This window comes from Palaemon carinicauda, chromosome 27 (genome assembly GCF_036898095.1).
Source record: "Palaemon carinicauda isolate YSFRI2023 chromosome 27, ASM3689809v2, whole genome shotgun sequence".
Classification (NCBI taxonomy): Eukaryota; Metazoa; Arthropoda; class Malacostraca; order Decapoda; family Palaemonidae; genus Palaemon; species Palaemon carinicauda.
In genome coordinates, this window is record NC_090751.1 from 85,865,744 (window position 1) to 85,884,035 (window position 18,292).

General features: G+C 49.1%; 1 protein-coding gene across 1 annotated transcript in view; it reads left to right on the plus strand.

Annotated features, from left to right (window-relative positions):
* Window positions 1–2,550: 2,550 nt before the first annotated feature.
* Window positions 2,551–18,292, plus strand: part of LOC137620782 (uncharacterized) — a 123,357-nt gene continuing 107,615 nt past the window's right edge. Inside the window, exon 1 of the mRNA XM_068351211.1 lies at window positions 2,551–4,288. Coding sequence (XP_068207312.1) covers window positions 3,188–4,288 — 1,101 coding nt within the window. The 5' untranslated portion in view covers window positions 2,551–3,187. The remainder of the gene's footprint in view (window positions 4,289–18,292) is intronic.

Sequence of the window (18,292 nt, forward strand, 5' to 3'; positions counted from 1 at the left end):
AATGTGTATTACCCAGGAACTGGCCAATAAGTACCATTATACTCTGGTGTGTCCTTATTTTAGTAGCCTCAGAGAATTGTATATAAAAAGATACTATTATACTAGACCAAATAGTATAAAGTTTAGTCAGTTGCTTAAGGTAGAAAATAAGGTAGTGTTCTTGGCCCATTACTTTTCATACTATATACACTTGACATGTGGTTTGGCCTAGAAAACAAGCTTGTTGCATATGCAGATGATGCTACTCTCTTTGCATCAATTCCATCCCCTGAATGTAGATCTAGGGTTGGTGAATCCCTTAATAGAGATTTAGCTAGAATTAGTTCATGGTGCAAATTATGGGGTATGAAGTTGAATCCTAACAAAACTCAAAGTATGATTGTAAGTAGGTCAAGGACGGTGGCTCCTCAGCACCCGGATCTCAGTATTGATAATGTTTCTTTAAATATGTATGACTCTTTCAAAATTTTAGGTGTGATTCTCGACAGATAATTTACTTTTGAGAAACATATAAGGTCTGTGTCTTCTTCAATTGCACAAAAAATAGGCTTATTGAGAAAGTCTTTCAAGATTTTCGGTGATCAATCTATTCTGAAGAAGTGTTTTAATTCTTTCATTCTACCTTGTTTTGGTCTGGTCTTCAGCTGCTGATTATCATCTTAATTTGTTGGACAGAAACTTACGGTCTATTAAATTTCTTATTCCTGATCTAGATATTAATCTCTGGCACCGTCGTTCAATTAGTTCATTATGCATGTTGCATAAGATTTTTCATAACTCTGACCATCCTTTATATTCAGATCTCCCAGGACAATTCTATCCTGTTCGTAATACTAGACAGGCAGTTAATTCTAATAACCAGGCCTTCTCCATCACGAGGCTCAATACTACGCAGTACTCTAGAAGTTTTATTCCAGCTGTTACCAAGTTGTGGAATGATCTTCCTAATCGGGTGGTTGAATCTGTAGAACTTCAAAAGTTCAAAGTTGGAACAAATGCTTTTTTGTTGACCAGGCGGACATGAGTCTTTTTATAGTTTATTTATGACATATTTGTTTTTGATGTTGTTAATAGTTTATATATGACATGTCTGTTCTGACGTTGTTACTTATTTCAGAATGATTTATTGTTAATTTGTTCTCTTCATTTATTTATTTCCTTATTTCCTTTTCTCACTGGTTTTTTTTCCCTGTTGGAGCCCCTGGGCTTATAGCATCTTGCTTTTCCAATTAGGGTTGTAGCTTGGATAGTAATAATAATAATAATAATATTAACTGTGCAATCTAGCAAAATTTGTCAAAATCATAATGGAACAGTTTTGGTTATATATCATTATTTTGTTGTCTAGTCCATATGGGCTTATACTGTAAGTCAAATTATGATTTAGTATATTTTTTAATATACTCTCAAACCCTGAGAGGGGTAGCTAGAGTTAATAAAATCCTTAAATCCTTAAAGAGCTACTTTTTGACCACGCACCGCTACACTGGATCTGCAGCGAAGATGAAATTTATAAATGCTGATACAAAACACAATTATGTGAAAGGAAGAAAAAACTTTGATGCACTTCTTATTACACTGCAAAAAAATCCAAATACCATAGATGAGTGCATTTGACTAATGAAACCACACCCAGAAAAGAAAGAGGATATAATAAAAAGCCTGCGACTATTTGAAATAGAAAAAAGTAACCATATATGAATATAAAAATATCATTATTTTAAAACTGTGGAAAGTCAGAACAGAAATGTTAAACGAACTCTAAAACAGTATTAGGAAAAGTGAAATATAAACAAGGAAAACTGCTTAGGGTCGCCGTTACAAGAAATGTGACCAAAGAGCCAACACAATGCTCGATTGTTACCTACTAATGACACTGAGACCTTTATGCAATAAATATGATAATAAAATTGAAGATTTAGAAAAATATGAAAAAAACACGTTCTCAAAAAAGAAATAAAAAGTGGTGACAAATGAAATTATGAAAAAAAAACAGAAGAAATGAAAATAAAGATGACTAAACAGCGTAATGACAAAAGAGTTTACATAGGAGAACTTAACACTGATGAGACAGTAATAGTTGTGAAAACAAGGTTTGATACAATAAAATGAAAAGAAAATTATAGATACAGGAATAATAAGGAAAGGCTTTGTGTGTTGTGTAGGGAGGCAGAGGATACTACGGAACATATGTTTTGCTATAATCAATTAAAATTTAGAAACAGTGACATAGAAATACGGAATTTAGAAACAGAAAATAAAGTTGTTGCCCGGTATTTTAGACAAGACCTGGAATTTAAAAGTAAAAGTATGTAAGCTGTGTTGTCTGTATAGGAGGTAACTAATGATAATGAATTTTCTGCAGATTGCAGCGCTTTGTACCAACTACACTTCATCTAGTAGTGTGCCCACAATGGCACAATCACGGTTCACACTTCACATTTCACAATGTTGTGGAGAGAGCAACGAGGAACACCAGGACCCTTGGGCGTGGTTTTTCGTGGAATAATTTTGTTTAAGGTAGGTGGTTAGCACCTACACTTTTTTTTTTTTTTTTTTTTGCGACTTTGGGTCGTGCCACCTCTAAAGAAAGCGTACTACACATCGTGCCAGCTTGTGACATGACCTCGCAAGAAACGTATAAAATGGCACGACGTCCCCAGGTTTTTAAATAGTTTTATGTTTTATCGCGGAGTGGTTTTCTCGTAGGGGTTGCCTCAGTGCTAGAACCATTGTCTTGCTATGGGCAAGGCGTTCCAAAATGAACGAACGTGGATTAGTGCTAGGTAACGACCTCGCAACTTTGGTGTTAGGTGACGACCTCGCAACATTGGTGTTGTGACGTCATTGACTCGCCTCGTAAGATGTCGCATGAGTTCGTCGCACCTCGCACCAGGAACGACACCGTGCTACTTCTTGCCGTGTCCTACCCCAAAATGTTACCCTTTCTTGTGCACAGCTTATGATGTATGGCGGGCTGGTTGTAAATTGTATATTGTCAACTTTATTTTGATTTGTTCAATACGATAGTGCTGTGTTGTTTTTCTTTTTGTATGTGTGTGTGCTTGTGTTCAGTTACACATTTTGGAAATAGTACGGCATCGACATTGTCCTAGGGATCACTAGGGTCAGCACCAATCATTCTTCATTTTACACATGCCTGGATTTTCTCTATTACACCTCTATAATGCCTCGCAAGACCACTAAGCAGTCCAAGGAACCAGAGATGCCCCCTTCTCCGCTAGTGGCGGCAGAGTCTGCTGACGATCCTTTTGTCAAAGAAGAACCTGCAGGAGGACCTAGTAGACAACAACAACCAAAAAAGAAGAGGTATCGTCCTAGCCATAGGGACATACCAGACTACCCCTTCACGGATGCCCAAGTTTCTGAGATTGCTGAGTTTGTGAAGCAAAATCCTCCTCTCTATAACAAGCAGGATAAGCAGTGGTGCAACCCCAGACTGAAGGAGACCCTGTGGACAGAGCTGGCAGCAACCTTCCCCAACTGTACTTTCCTGCAAGTGAGGAAGTTTTTTGAGAAGAAAAGGACAGATTTTGGGAAAATAGAGAAGAAGGAGAGCATGAGTGGTGCCCTAGCAAGGAGGAGGACAGCACGAGAGGAAGAAGTCATGACCACCTGGGAGTTCCTCGGGGGTCACATAGCCCACGAGAACACACAAGCGAGCGATAGCTTCTCTCCTATCTCGCAAAGGGCCATTTCAGACAGAAATGACGACGATTCCTCCAGTGAGATGTCTGATTTGTCTGCTGCATCAATGGTCAGGAGGAGGAACCTGAAGAGGAGCAAGCCAGCAGATACAGTAGCCTCCACCCCCTCCACTTCAGATGAGCAGATGGTATCTGGAATTGCCATTAGGGAGCTCCTGCACAAGGCCAATATCGTGATGCAGAAGAAGGAGGCCGAAGGACCTGAGGCCGAGATCCAGGACTTCTCAAGGTACCTGTGTTCAAGACTAAGAAAAGTGTCTCCTGTGAACTTCAAGGTGCTGTTTGGGAAGATCCTGGAGATGGTCTCAGCCCTGGAGGAACCACCTGAAGGGACATCTTCCATCACCAACCCCAGGCTAATCCTCAATTCTCTGACAGGGACACCACAACCTCCTCCAGTGTCATCACAACCTTTACAGTGGCAACAACCTCCGATGAAGGCAACATACCAGGAACACCAACCAACATTTTACATTCCGCAGCAGCAGCAGTTAGCCCCACCGCACCAAAATCTGCAGCCACTTCCACCAAAGCAGCCTATAACAGACAAAATATGCCATGTAAGTTTATCTCGAGACGTTTTGTCAAGTTTCCTTTGAATTTTCAGATTCTGAAGTGTGACCAAGTTAAGATGTGTAGCCTTGATATTGTTTTCTGGGTACCCTACTGGAAGCAGCCCTAGGCTAAGAAGTTTAGGCCCCCCTCCCCATTGCTGGCGGATGCATTAGAGTGTATTTCACTATCTAATAATTGGCGGTGATGATAAATGTCATTTTCTAAGAAAACAAAAGTTTTTCCATAGGAATCTTAGGAAAATTTTTTTATGTGGAGAATGTTGCCCTGTTCTTAACAATAATAAAACCAAAGTTTTACTAGACGGTAAGTTAAAGTACATCTAGAAGTTTTATGCTACTGTAAGCTATCCTTCACCAAAAAGTTGTACTTAATGGTAAGTTAATGTAGACTCGGAAGTATTACCCATATGTAAACTACCCAAGACCCTAAAGTTTGACTCTATGGTAGGTTAAGGAAGACTCAGAAGTTTTATCCTACTATAAGGAAGCCTTTTTGTATAAGCAGCCAGTTCCTCCCTCATCCATAGGAAATGGGAATTTTGTTCCTATTTTATAGTCATTTGCAGGATGCGGTCGCTGTACTATAAAAACTGTGTCCATTGCTCTGCTGAATCTTTACACAAGAACACCACCTCACATCAACTTTCCCATCTAACCCAACCTAAAAGCCATGTCCTTACCTACTTACCTAATTGGGGTCCTAATAATCCCCGGCGACCCCACATATACTGCCGTATTCTTACCTTACGCTGTACTGTATTTGATTTGTAACCTATTTCTCTCCTAGCAAGGTAACATGATCATATTTCGTAAATGAAAAATATTTCATAAGTAATCAGAAATTTTACACTTGTCCCAACGAACTACATTCGCTCCAAAACGCATTTCACCAAAACGACACTTTGAACAATCACCGGAAAAATCCCCCAGGCATCCCATTCTATACAAATGAGTGAAATTCACAATCCTTACATTATCTGGAATAATCGAATTGTAAAACAAATCACAAGTATCTTCATACTGATGTGTTGCCATTATCGCGTCATGGGTCAAGAATGAGTATCTCCGACCCATGCTTGATGCTTCAGTTACCCTGTTTGAATTTTGGAAGTATAGGATTCTGATTGCATAAAATAAAGCCCTCTGGCAATTTCTCAGGTCAAGTGGGATCCAATTGGATCTTTTCAAATTGCAGTGACCGCCAATTAGTTCAGTAATCTGCCACTGAATCACTGTTGGATTGATCAAAGTACCATCTACAGTAAATTCTAGGTACTATGGCAGAGAGAATGTGCCTGTCAGGGAACAGAGCTTGTTTGATATATAAATTTCACAGCAATTTTTATAGTTTTCAAAATAATTGTATTTGTATCACTTGCCTTAGATAGGCACTGCGCATCAGAAGGAACTGGCTATCCTTTGTTATATCTAGCCAATGAATCCTCTATGGATTTAGTCTGTCATGGGTAGGGAAGATGAAAGAATGGCCCCAAGTCCCGGGCTTAGCGGGGTGCTAAGAATCTCCCTGTTTATAAATACTAAAGAAAAATTGATAATAGGTAATTGGAATGTTAGAACCATGAATCAGATTGGGAAGTTACAGCAAGTGGAAAGTGAATTTATGAAATACCGTATAGTTTGGATGTCTTGGCCCTAAGTGAAACACGTTATAAGGGGATTGGTAAGGAAACTTTAGACCAAGGCAAGAACAGAAAAGGCATTAACCAAGTAGAAAGTTGTAAATAGTAGATTAGTACAAGCAAAGTTCAAATCAAAGCAGTGCAATATGAGTATTATAGTTAGCTATGCCCCAACAAATTATTCCCGTAAAGAAAGGAAAGATGGATACTATGAAGAACTGCAGAATGTAATAGATGAGATCCCCGAGAGAGATATGAAAATTGTGATTGGCGACTTCAATGCTGAAGTTGGAAGGAATAATCAAGGGATAGAGAATGTGATGGGTGTCGAGGGTCTTGGCAAAGTTGAAAATGAAAATGGAGCACATTTCATAAGTTTCTGTTCAGCAAACAATCTTGTCATTGGAGGTACTCTTTTTCAACACAAGACTTCACCACGTGGCATTTACAAAAATCAAAAAGATCACATTGCCATTAATAAAAAGAGGAGAACTCTGAGAAATGTAAGAAGCTATGGGTGTACAGATATTCGTAGTGATCACCAACTCCTTATTGCCACACTGAAATTAAAACTGAAAGCACCCAACAGGAAGGTAGATAGAATACCTAGTTGTTCCATAACTGTAATACAAAACACGCTATTTAATAGGGGGTATTACTTTCGGCGTAGCTGAAATGACGAGCCATTAATTTTTAACGAGGGTTTACTACCGATACCGCTAGTTAGCGGGGTTAGGGGAGGGTACCTTGCTATCCCCCCCTCTCACACACCTGTGCTTGAGCTTACTTTGCTCTCGGCTCGGATGGTAGTCGGACGTGTCCGCTTTCATCCTCGCCGTCATTTGGCAGCCATTTAATGCTTTTTTCTTTTTCTTTTTCTAGTTCTGTTTGTGAAGTTGGCCTCTGCGATTTTGCCCACCTGCCCTGGGTTTCCCGACCGCCCCTGTGGAACATTCATGTCGGCGGTCGAGACCGATCCTCATGCCCTTTGTCCTTCCAGTAGGGGCCAACGGTGTGGTAGTAATAACAGATGTGGTGAGTGTAGGGAGTGGTCTACCTCCCAGTTGGAGAGGTTTTCGCGACGACGGAAGAAGTCCAAACGGGATATTTCTTCTTCGAAGGTTTCTTCGAAAGGAGAAATACCCAAGACCCCTTCTTCCGTTGCTCAAACCTCCTCCGAAGCTCCCACTCGGTTGGTCTCTTTCGAGAGACCGTCGAGTGGTAGCGTAAACCGATGTACTGTTTACCAAACTCGGGGCTCGAGAGATGACGTTGCTTCCCCTAGCGAAGCAGCTCCACCTCCCCCCCGGGGGAGGATATATCACTAACCCCCCTTTTTTAGCTTTGGTCCTCCTTGGGGCTTACGGGTTCGCCCTCCAAGGAGGTTTTACTCGACTACATCCGATTGGGTGCCGCTATCAAGCAATCGCCGTCACCGACAGAGGTTGATCCTGTCTCTTGTCGACGTTGTGGTGTCAGAGGTATCCAATGCGGTATCACCCATCACCTCTGCCTCTTCAAACCCTACGGTAGATGACGGCTTAGTTTCTTAGTTTCTCCTGTTCCTGTTCAACCAACGAGGGAGAAACTAAGTCCAACAGTCTCAACTGCTAGTGTTTCTTTCCCTCGGGGGAGTTCACTTACAGAGACTCCTCTTCGGAGGACAGCAGAGGGTCAGCTCGCTGACCCTACGGCCTCCAGAGGGCGCATTCGTCGCAAGGCTCGCCTTCCTCTTTGCTAGAGAGGCCTTCCATCACCTGCGGTGAGGAGGCGCCTCTTTGGTTCTTTGGTTCTACACCTTCGTTGCAGTCCCCCACAGAGGAGCCTCGACAACAATCACCGACTGTTCCTGCATTGGTCCTGGACCTTTCTGCAGATCGTTCGCGATCTCCTTCGGTGGAAGGTCGTTCTTTTTAAAGGGCACGTCGACCTTCCACCCGACAGACCTGCCGACCTGCCGTCACCCTTCCTCTTTAAACCTAGCAAGGTTTCATCTGAGCACGCTAAGGCGCGCCAGTCAGGTAAGCGCTATGCACCAACGAAACCTGACGAACGCGCTCTAGTAGCTCGTCAGGGCCCATCAAAAAACCCTAACACAGGGCATCAAGGGCGTATGCGCCAACATGCATGTACGTCCCAACAAGAGCACAGCTCCAGTACGCGCTATGCACGCACTCATGCACATACGCGCCCACGTTCTCCTGCGCGTCAGACCTTACCTGAACCCAAACCTACACACCCACACCTAGCTGCGCGCCAACTCTAACCTGCGCGCCAGCGTTCACGCCCAGCAGTTAAATCTCCTGTGGACCAACAATCGACTGATCTGGGCGGTACTGGGAAGTTGAATAGACTGACTTCTCCCATGCGCCAGCTTTTGCCATCACGCCAGCGCTCGTCATCGCCTGAACGCCCTTCACGCACTCGCCTATCCTCCCCTACAGATTCGCGCCCACATTCTGACACGCACCCACGAGCAGCACAGGCTTCAACTGCGCGCCCGCGTGCTAGGGGTCTTTCTCCTGCGCGCGCGCCCTACGACCGATACAGGCACGCGCGAACTCTCGCCAGCGCGCTCAACGCGCATGCGTGCCAACAGTCTCCCGCACGTGCTCCGGTGCCCCATCAGTCTCCCGCGCGGCCACGCGCTCGCCAGCAGTCTCCCGCGCGCGTGCCAGCAGTCTCCCGCGCGCGTGCCAGCAGTCTCCCCCGCGCGTGCCAGCAGTCTCCCCCACGCGTGCCAGCAGTCTCCCCCGCGTGCGCACCAACAGTCTCCCGCACGCTATTCCTGGTATTCTCCCGCGCGCTATTCCTGGTATTCTCCCTCGCGTGAGCACCATTACTCTCCCTCGCGCGAGCACCATTACTCTCCCTCGCGCGAGCACCATTACTCTCCCTCGCGCGAGCACCATTACTCTCCCTCGCGCGAGCACCATTACTCTCCCTCGCGCGAGCACCATTACTCTCCCTCGCGCGAGCACCATTACTCTCCCTCGCGCGAGCACCATTACTCTCCCTCGCGCGAGCACCATTACTCTCCCTCGCGTGAGCACCATTACTCTCCCTCGCGCGACCATCAATATCCTCCTACGTGCGAGACTGCTGAACTACACACGGAAAGGTTGCCATCGCCTCATTCCCCTCCCCGCAAGTGCATACCAGTGCGCATTGTGGGAGAAGGGAAACATCTAGAGGGGTCCAGGATCCCAAAGCCTTTTCAGGCGAACCCATCAATGATGAGAACTCCTCCCAGAGATCCTTCAATTCCTGTCCCTTCAATGGGTATGTCTGACAGTGTGTCTATCAGCCAACAGCCCTGGTTCGGTGCACTAATCAGAGCCATAACGCAGGCGTTCAAGCCTGTCTTCTCTGAATTAGGGCACAGATCTATGGCTGCTTCTACCCCTTTGAAGAGAAAAAGAGGATTTCCAGACGCGGTAACTTCTCCAAGGGCAAAACTGACTCCATGCAAGCCTTCGAAGCAAGTTCCTTCTTTCCCCCAGACTGTCTCTCCTTCCCTTTCGGATGAAGATATCCCGTCCTCAGGAGTCACGCAAGGAGAGACTTTCTCCCATCGCACCAATGAGGGAAACCTCTCCTCACGCCTAGATGTCTTCTCAGGCGGGGACTGAAAGGAACATGCCCTCCTCGTCAATGTTGGAGTCCTACATCCTTCCCAGGAAGGAATCTAAGGACTCTAAAACATTGCCGAAGTCCTCTACTAGGACTAGGATGGAGCCAGCTAGCCACTCGGAGAACGTCCGCGACTCTCCCCAAGAAGACCCTTTGGGGACAGGAGACTTCGCTGCAAGTCCTACATCTGGAGGAGACCAGCAAGAGTCAGAACATGCGTTTTGGCAAGTTCTAACTCTAATGAGGGCTCTCAACGGGTTTTCCAACCCAGAGATCCCTCCTCGAGAGGGCAAGGACACGGTCTTGGACCCTGTCTTTGGTACTCAGAAACCCTCCAAGACCAGTACAGCACTGCCCTGGTCTCAAGGGGTTAAGAGTACCAGGGACAAGATCTTTCTACAGCTCTCTGAGATGTCCTCCTCCAACTGTTCCAGTGCCACCAACAAGCTCCTCCCAACTCCTCGCGTACAGCAGAGGAGGTACTTCGAGATCCTTAAGGAGCCTTATAAGTGGTTTTAAGAAGCCAATAATGTTGAAACGTGATGCCATCCCTAGGGCCAGGGGAATGGCGGTGTATATTAGGACCGAGTACCCTGCTTCTCATAAGTCCTGGTATCAATGTGGATGTCATGAGATTCAGGTAATAAAAGTTTGTGGCAGGCATAACAACTTTTATTTGTGTTTGATCTACCGGAATCCAGACATGGATGATTCTATCTTCGATTGTCTTCTTACCATTATGGCTAAGATACAAGAAGATGATAGAAAGGCTTCTTTTGTCTTTGTTGGTGATTTTAATGTTCACCATAGGGAGTGGTTAAGTTCTATCTCTCCTACCGATCGCCATGGCTTAAGAGCTTTAAACTTTGCCTCGGAATCAGGCTGTAAGCAAATTATAAATGAAGCTACTCACAGGTCTGGTAATTGCTTGGACCTCGTATACACTGACTCCCCTGGCGTTATAACTAGTAAGGTTGGTTCTCCAGTCGGGACATCTGATCATGCCTTGATTTCATTAGTAGTGAAGACTGAGCAGCCTGTCCCTGATATATCATACTCTTGTAAAATTTATATGAAATCCCTAGCAAACTGGAATGGGATTTTGCATGATCTTTTGTGCTTGAATTGGTCACAATTATATAGTAGTGTAGATCCTGTTGCCCCTTTGAATGAGAATCTAGTCAACATAATTGATAGGCGTATCCCTTCTCGTGTGCTAAGGTACTGAGTGAAGGACAAGCCGTGGTTCAATGATGATTGTAGACGTGCTTATTTGGAGAAGCAGGAATGAATGAATGATTTAAAGTTTTCAGGCATCCTGACATCTAAGGTCATTGACGCCGTGGAGAAGCAGGAGGCCTATCACCTTTGGAAAGGTAACAGATCAGATTTTACCTGGAGCATCTATGCTCAGCTTTGAGCTTTTGCTCAGAGAGTTTATGCCTCAACTGAAAAGGAGTACAATTTAACCATAAAAGAAACCCTTTCTGGTACAACTCAGGAACATAAATGGTGGTCTACCCTTAAATCTGCACTGTTTGGTGTAGATGCAACAGTTTCTCCTTTACTTAAACCAGATGGCTCAGTCACTTACTGTCCAAAGGAAAAGGCAACCCTTTTGGCTGATGTTTTGACAGTAAACAGAGTAATGAAAAACTTGAACTTCCTTATTCCTGTTTTCCAGAGGCTAAACTAACTAGTTTAGCTTTTCGATCTCGTGAGATCAAAGCTCTGTTGATGGACCTTGATGCTTATGGAGGTGTAGACCCAAATAGCATTTGTTCCGTAACCGAAATACAAACCACGCTATTTACATTGGGTTTACCTTTTAGCGCAACTGAAATGACGAGCCAATAGTTTTAACGATGGTTAATTACCCCCGCGCTAGTTAGCGGGGGGTGGGGGAAGGGTAGCTTGCTACCCCTCCCCCCTCCACACACCGGTGACTTGCTTCACTTCACTTTTGGCTCGGCGGTGATCAGACGTGTCTGCTCTTCGTCCTCGTGACAGCCTTTAATTTTCTGCTTTCTCTTTACAGCGTGTGTGTTGGTTGGAAGTTGACCTTCATTATTAGTACTTTACAATGCGTACATGCTCTGGAGTTGCCGGTCGTCCTTGTGGGACTTTCATGTCGAACGTAACTACGGACCCGCACACCCTTTGCCCTCAATGTCGAGGCTGACGGTGTGACCAGGAGAACATGTGCCCTGAGTGCGGGGAGTGGTCTGCCTCCCAGTGGGAGAGGTTTGGCCGTCGGCGTAAGAAGTCCAGGAGAGACCGTTCTCCTTCGGGGTTAGCCTTGAAGGAGGAAGGTTCTCGGGACTCTTCTCCCGCCGCCCAAACCTCCTCCGAAGCTTCCCCTCGTCCGTCTCCCAAGGAGAGTCGGCCGAGTGGTAGCGCAGGCCCTAGTTCTGTTTCCCGACCTTGGGTGGGGGGAGAGGGCTTTGCCTCCCATAGTGAGGCAGTTCCCCCTCCTCCTCCGGGGGAGGTTATTGATAATGCCTTAACCAATGACGATCTTTTGCAGATTTGGTCGTCCCTGGAGCTTAAGGGCTTGCCCTCCAGGGTCGCCTTTATTGACCCTGTCTCGTTGGGGGCCGCTGTTAAGCAATCGCCGGCGGTAGCAGAGGTAGACCCTCTGTCTATTCTCGACATCGTGGTGACAGAGGCCTCCAACGTGGCTGGGCAATCCTCCGCAGGTGCTGTTGCGAATGATGGTGCTAAGGGCTCTCCTCCCCCTTCCGTACATCCTTCGAAGGGGGAAGTGAGTCCTTCGGTCTCTGCTGCTGCTCAGCTTCCTTCTGAGGGAAGTGCTTTGACGGAGACTCCCCTTCGGAGGACCGATGGTCCCGACGATCTTCCCCGAGGCCGCCTCCGCCGTAAGGCTCACCGTCCGCTACGCCGCAAGGGCCTTCCTTCCCCTTACAAGGGGGTTAAGAGGCGCCTTTTTGGGTCTTCTTCCTCCGAGGGGGACTCTCCTTGTCAGCCTTAACCTACAGTTCCGTCTTCCTTGGACCTCTCTGCTGACCATTCACCAACTCCTGTCAGATATTCGCATTCTGGAGAACACGTCACACGAGCAGTGCTAGCGCATAGGCGCTCTCCTGCTCGTCAGCGCTCTCCTGATCGTCAGCGATCTCCTGCTCGTCGGCGATCTCCTGCTTGCCGACGCTCACCTGCTCGTCGGCGATCTCCTGCTCGCCGACGCTCACCTGCTCGTCGGCGATCTCCTGATGTTCGCCCTCCTCGCCAGCGCTCTCCTGATGTTCGCTCTCCTGCTCATCAGCTCTCTTCTGAGCGTCAGCGCTCATTTGAGGACCATCGCCCTGTGGTCTCTGACCATCGTACAGTTCCTGCTGAGCTTCCTGCTCACCATCTGTCTGATCCTGTGGCTACGCAACATCGTTCTGCGCGTGTCAAAAGCACATGTTCGCCAATGCGCCAACGATTTTCCAATTCCTGCTCGTGAACGCGCCGCGCCACCTGTCCTTTCACAGGACACGCGTCGACCTTCTGCTCGCCAGCGATCACCTACGCGCCAGCGATCACCTGCTCGCCAGCGCGCACAGGCGGTTTTGGTATCGCCTATTTACCAGCGTTCTCCCACGCATTAACGATCGCCTACGCGCCAGCGTTCACCTGCTCGTCAGCGCGCACAGGCGATTTTAGTATCGCCTATTCAACCGTATTCTACGCGTCAGCGATCACCTGTCTTCCGGCGATCTCCAGACCGCCCGCATGTTACAGCCGGCGCGCCAACGTTCTCCAACGCTTCTGAAGGAACATGGTTCGCCAGCTACTAGCTTGCCATCGCGCGATCGCTCACCTGCGCATACTGCTCGCCATCAATGCCACAACGCGTCATCGCCAACCTGCGCGTCAGCGCTCACCAGCTCATCATCGATCACCTGTGGATCTACATTGCCAGCGGTCTTCCTCACCCATGCGGCAGCGCGTTTCCTCGCCGTCGCGCCAACACTTGCGTTCGCCGCCGCGGACACGCGTTCATTCACCTGCCCACCCTCGCACCCACTCGCCTGCGCGCCCGCGCGATCGTTCGCCTGCGCGGCCGCGCGATCGTTCGCGCCCGCGCGATTGTTCGCCCGCGCGCCCGCGTGATCATCCACCTGCGCACCTGCGCACCCGCGCGACCATTGTTCGCGGCGAATTCCGCAGCCGGTGGTAGCAGCAGGAACGCGTGTTCCTAGACGACGCTCAGGATCGCCTCCACCCAAACACGGGTTGGTAGTGCAGGACGAGGAGAGGTTAGTACATCATTCTTCCCCACCTTCTTTTCAGGCAGGTACCGTGGTGTCCACTCCAAAGGATCGCCTGATCCCTTTCCCTTTAGCGAGGATTTCGGACTCTGTTTCCTTGGAGCAACAGACTTGGTTTGGTCCTCTGGCACGGGCGTTAGTGAGGGTTATGAAACCAGCACTCGCCGACCAGGGTAACAAACCAACGGCTGTCTCCTACGCTGAAGAGAAAGAGAGGAGTGGACTTTGTGGTGACTTCCCGCAGGGCGAAGTTGGTTCCCAAGAGGTCGGTCGCGAAGGTCCCTTCTCCTACCCGAGTGCTTTCTCCTTCTCCCGTGGACGAGGCCTTTCCGTCCTCAGGTGAGTCCAGTGGGGTGGTAGTCTTCACCTCGGCACCAAGGGGGGAGACTTCGCTTCATGCAGGAGAATCATCTCGTGAGGAAGGGGCCCCTCGAACCTCGTTGTTGGGATCCTGTATCCCTCCCAGGAGGGAATCCAAGGACTCCAAGACCGTCCCTAAATCCTCTGCAAGGATTCGTCAGGAACCCACGACTACCCGGGGGAATGTCCACGTGTCACCCCAGGAAGAGATCCCTGGGGCAGGAGACTTAGCTGCCAGCCCGCAGGGGGGAGAACAGCAAGAATCCGAACATGCCTTCTGGCAGGTCCTAAGTCTGATAAGGCAATTTAACGGGCTTATGGATCCAGTCATCGCCCCCCCCGTGAAGGCAAAGACACGATCTTGGATGAATTGTTTGACGTTCGGAAGGCCCCTAAGACCAGTGCGGCTCTGCTCTGGTCTTGGGGTCTGAAGAGTGCCAGAGCTAGGGCCAACGCTCAGCTCGCACTTCTTGCCTCCTCCAGTCGTTCCACTGCTGGGAACAAGCTCATCCCTCCTCCCCGTCTTCAGCAGAGGAGGTATTTCGAGATCCTGGGTGAGCACAACCTTGCTCTTCCTCTCCATCACTCTGTGGAGGAGCTGGCGAAGGGAGTTCCCCTTGAGAAGCTCTCTGCCCGGCAGGTGTCATTCTCGGCGGCAGAGATCCTTAGCCACGAGAAGGTCGCTAAGTGTGCCATGCAGGCCACTTCGTGGCTGGACTTTTGGCTAGGATCTCTGGGTATCCTATTGCGATCGGAGGACTTGTCCAAGGAGACCAATAGGAAGGCCCTGGAGACCTTCTTGCTCTCGGGCACCCGCTCCATCGAGTTTTTGGCGCACCAGGTTACTACCCTATGGGCCAACTCGGTGTTGAAGCGGCACGATGCTGTGTCCGAAAGATTCCATCCGAAGGTCCCCGCCGTAGATGTGTGTAGGCTCCGACATGCTTCCCTTCTGGGGGAGAACCTGTTTGAGCCTCAAGACATGGAGCGAACGGCTGAGAGGTGGAGGAAATCCAGCACGGACTCCCTCCTCCATAGGGCCCTTACAACTCGGCCCTATAAGCCTCCAGCCCCGCCACAACAGCAGCAACAGCCTCGTAAGGCTCCCAAGCAGGCACCGGCAGTTAAGAAGGTGGTGTCTAAGCCCCAGCCAAGGTCAAGATGGGCGGTAAGTCCTCCAGGGCAGGCAAGACTCCTAGGGGTGGCGGTCGCAGCCGCAAGCCCTAGGGGTGGCAGTCCCCCTGCATGTCCACCTGTGGGGGGATGCCTTCAGCGTTGCGTCCGCAGGTGGCAGCAACACGGGGCCGATGCTTGGACGGTCACAGTGATCGGCCAAGGCTATCGCGTCCCGTTCACAACATCTCAACCTCCCCTGACAGCGAATCCAGTGTCGTTGAGCTCCTATACCACGGGATCGGCAAGGGGGCTGGCCCTTCAGGCCGAAGTCGAGACCATGCTCGAGAAGGGTGCTCTCCAGGAGGTCGTGGACGGCTCCCCAGGCTTCTTCAGTCGACTCTTTCTTGTAGAGAAGGCTACTGGAGGCTGGAGACCCGTCATCGATCTCTCAGCTCTGAACAGGTTTGTCAAGCAAACCCGGTTCAGCATGGAGACAGCAGACACGGTCAGACTTGCGGTGAGACCACAAGACTTCATATGCACACTGGATCTAAAGGACGCGTACTTCCAGATCCCAATCCATCTGTCTTCCAGGAAGTACCTGAGATTTTGCCTAGACAACAAGATCTACCAGTTTAAGGTGCTGTGTTTCGGTCTCTCCACAGCTCCTCAGGTGTTCACCAGAGTGTTCACCCTGATTTCATCTTGGGCGCACAGGAACGGCATTCGTCTTCTTCGTTATCTGGACGATTGGCTGATCCTAGCAGACTCGGAGTCGACCCTTCTTCGGCACCGAGACAGGCTTCTGGATCTTTGCCAGGATCTGGGGATCGTGGTAAACCTCGAGAAGTCCTCTCTGCAGCCGTCCCAACGACTGGTTTATCTAGGCATTCTAATAGACACCAATCTCCACAAAGCCTCTCCATCAGACGACTGGATAGCAAGACTGAGGAGGGTGGCAGAACCCTTCCTCAGGCGAGAAGAACTCCCTGCCCAATCGTGGTTGCGTCTCTTAGGTCACCTATCCTCCCTGGCCCGTCTGGTTCCAAACAGCCGCCTCAGGATGAGATCCCTTCAATGGCGGCTCAAGTCCCGGTGGAATCAAGGATCCGATTCCCCGGACATTCTGATCCCAATGGGGTCTCTGGAACAGTTGGACTTGCGGTGGTGGCTGGTCGACGAGAACCTGCGGAAGGGAGTAAGTCTTCTCGTCCTCCCCCCCGGAATTGACTCTGTTTTCGGACGCGTCAAAAGAAGGGTGGGGGGCGCATGTTCTGAACCGGAGGGCCTCAGGCCTTTGGTCAGAATCAGAAAAGTGCCTACACATCAACCTGCTAGAATTGAAGGCCGTCTTTCTAGCTCTTCAGCAGTTCCAACGGTCCCTGGCGGGTCATTCCGTGGTGGTGATGAGCGACAACACCACAGTAGTGGCTTATATCAACAAGCAGGGAGGCACTTTTTCGCAACAGCAATCCCATCTTGCAGTAGAGACTCTGAGGTGGACCGAAACCCACTCGATAACACTATCAGCTCGCTTCATTCCTGGCAAGAGGAATGTGCTCGCCGACAGTCTGAGCAGGGCCTCGTAGATAGTGAGTACCGAGTGGTCTTTGTATCCTCAGATAGCCAACAAAGTCCTGACTTTGTGGGGTTCCCCAACTGTGGACTTGTTCGCGACAGTCTTGAACTTCAAGCTGCCCCTGTACTGCTCCCCAGTCCTGGACCCCAAGGCACTCTGGCAAGATGCTTTCCAGCAACGGTGGGACAACATCGACGTGTACGCCTTCCCACCGTTCTGTCTGATGAGAAGGGTGCTCAACAGGACCAGACTATCGGTCAACTGTTCGGTGACTCTGGTAGCTCCGTTATGGCATCATGCGGAATGGTTTCCGGACCTTCTGCAGCTCCTGACGGAACTCCCGAGGGAGCTTCCTCCACAACACGAGCTTCTCAGACAACCCCACTCCGGCGTCCCTCACAGGGCCGTAGCCTCGCTTCGGCTTCACGCCTGGAGACTATCCAGCGTCTCCTCACGGAGAGAGGCTTTTCGCAACAGGTTGCGGAGAGAATGTCTCGGCACCTGCGAAGGTCCTCTGAGGGAGTCTACCATGCAAAGTGGAGAGTCTTTTGTGGTTGGTGTCGTGGAAGGGGAATCTCTCCCCTCGATGCCACTATTCCAGCAATAGCGGACTTCCTCTTATATCTGCGAGAAGAAATGCGCCTTTCTGTCTCGGCAGTGAAAGGCTATCGCTCAGCCTTAAGCTTGGCCTTCAGATTGAAGGGCGTGGATATTTCTTCATCGCTAGAACTCTCTTTACTCATACGTAGCTATGAGCTTACCTGCCCCCAGTCGGAAGTGAGACCCCCTCCTTGGAACGTGGTTCGAGTCCTCAGGTCTCTTAAGAGACCTCCCTTCGAGCCATTACGCCAGGCCTCCGATCGCCACCTGTCTTGGAAGACGGCTTTCCTACTCGCCTTGGCTTCGGCCAAGCGGGTTAGTGAACTTCAGGGTCTCTCGTACGACATTGCCCATTCAAGGGGATGGGGGGAGGTAACGTTCAGGTTCGTCCCTGAGTTTGTTGCCAAGACTCAGAATCCTGGAGTGCCGGATCCTCGGTTCGACTCTTTCAGGATCGCGAGTCTCCGTTCTGTAACAAGCGACCCAGACCAGCTGCTACTATGTCCAGTGAGGTGTCTGAGGCACTACTTGAAGAGAACGGCTGCAGTCCGTCCTCAAGTGCGAGCTTTGTTTGTGAGCACAGGCAGGACTAAGAGGAGGGTCACCAGGAACACCATCTCAGCTTGGATTCGAAGGGTTATCCACCATGCCCTGAATCCTGACCCTCCTCCGTCACGTTGCCCTTGGGCCCACGATGTCAGGGGTATTGCTATATCCCTTGCCTTCAAGAGAAACTTCTCTATGACGCAGGTACTTCAAGCTGGGGTCTGAAAGCGTCAAACGA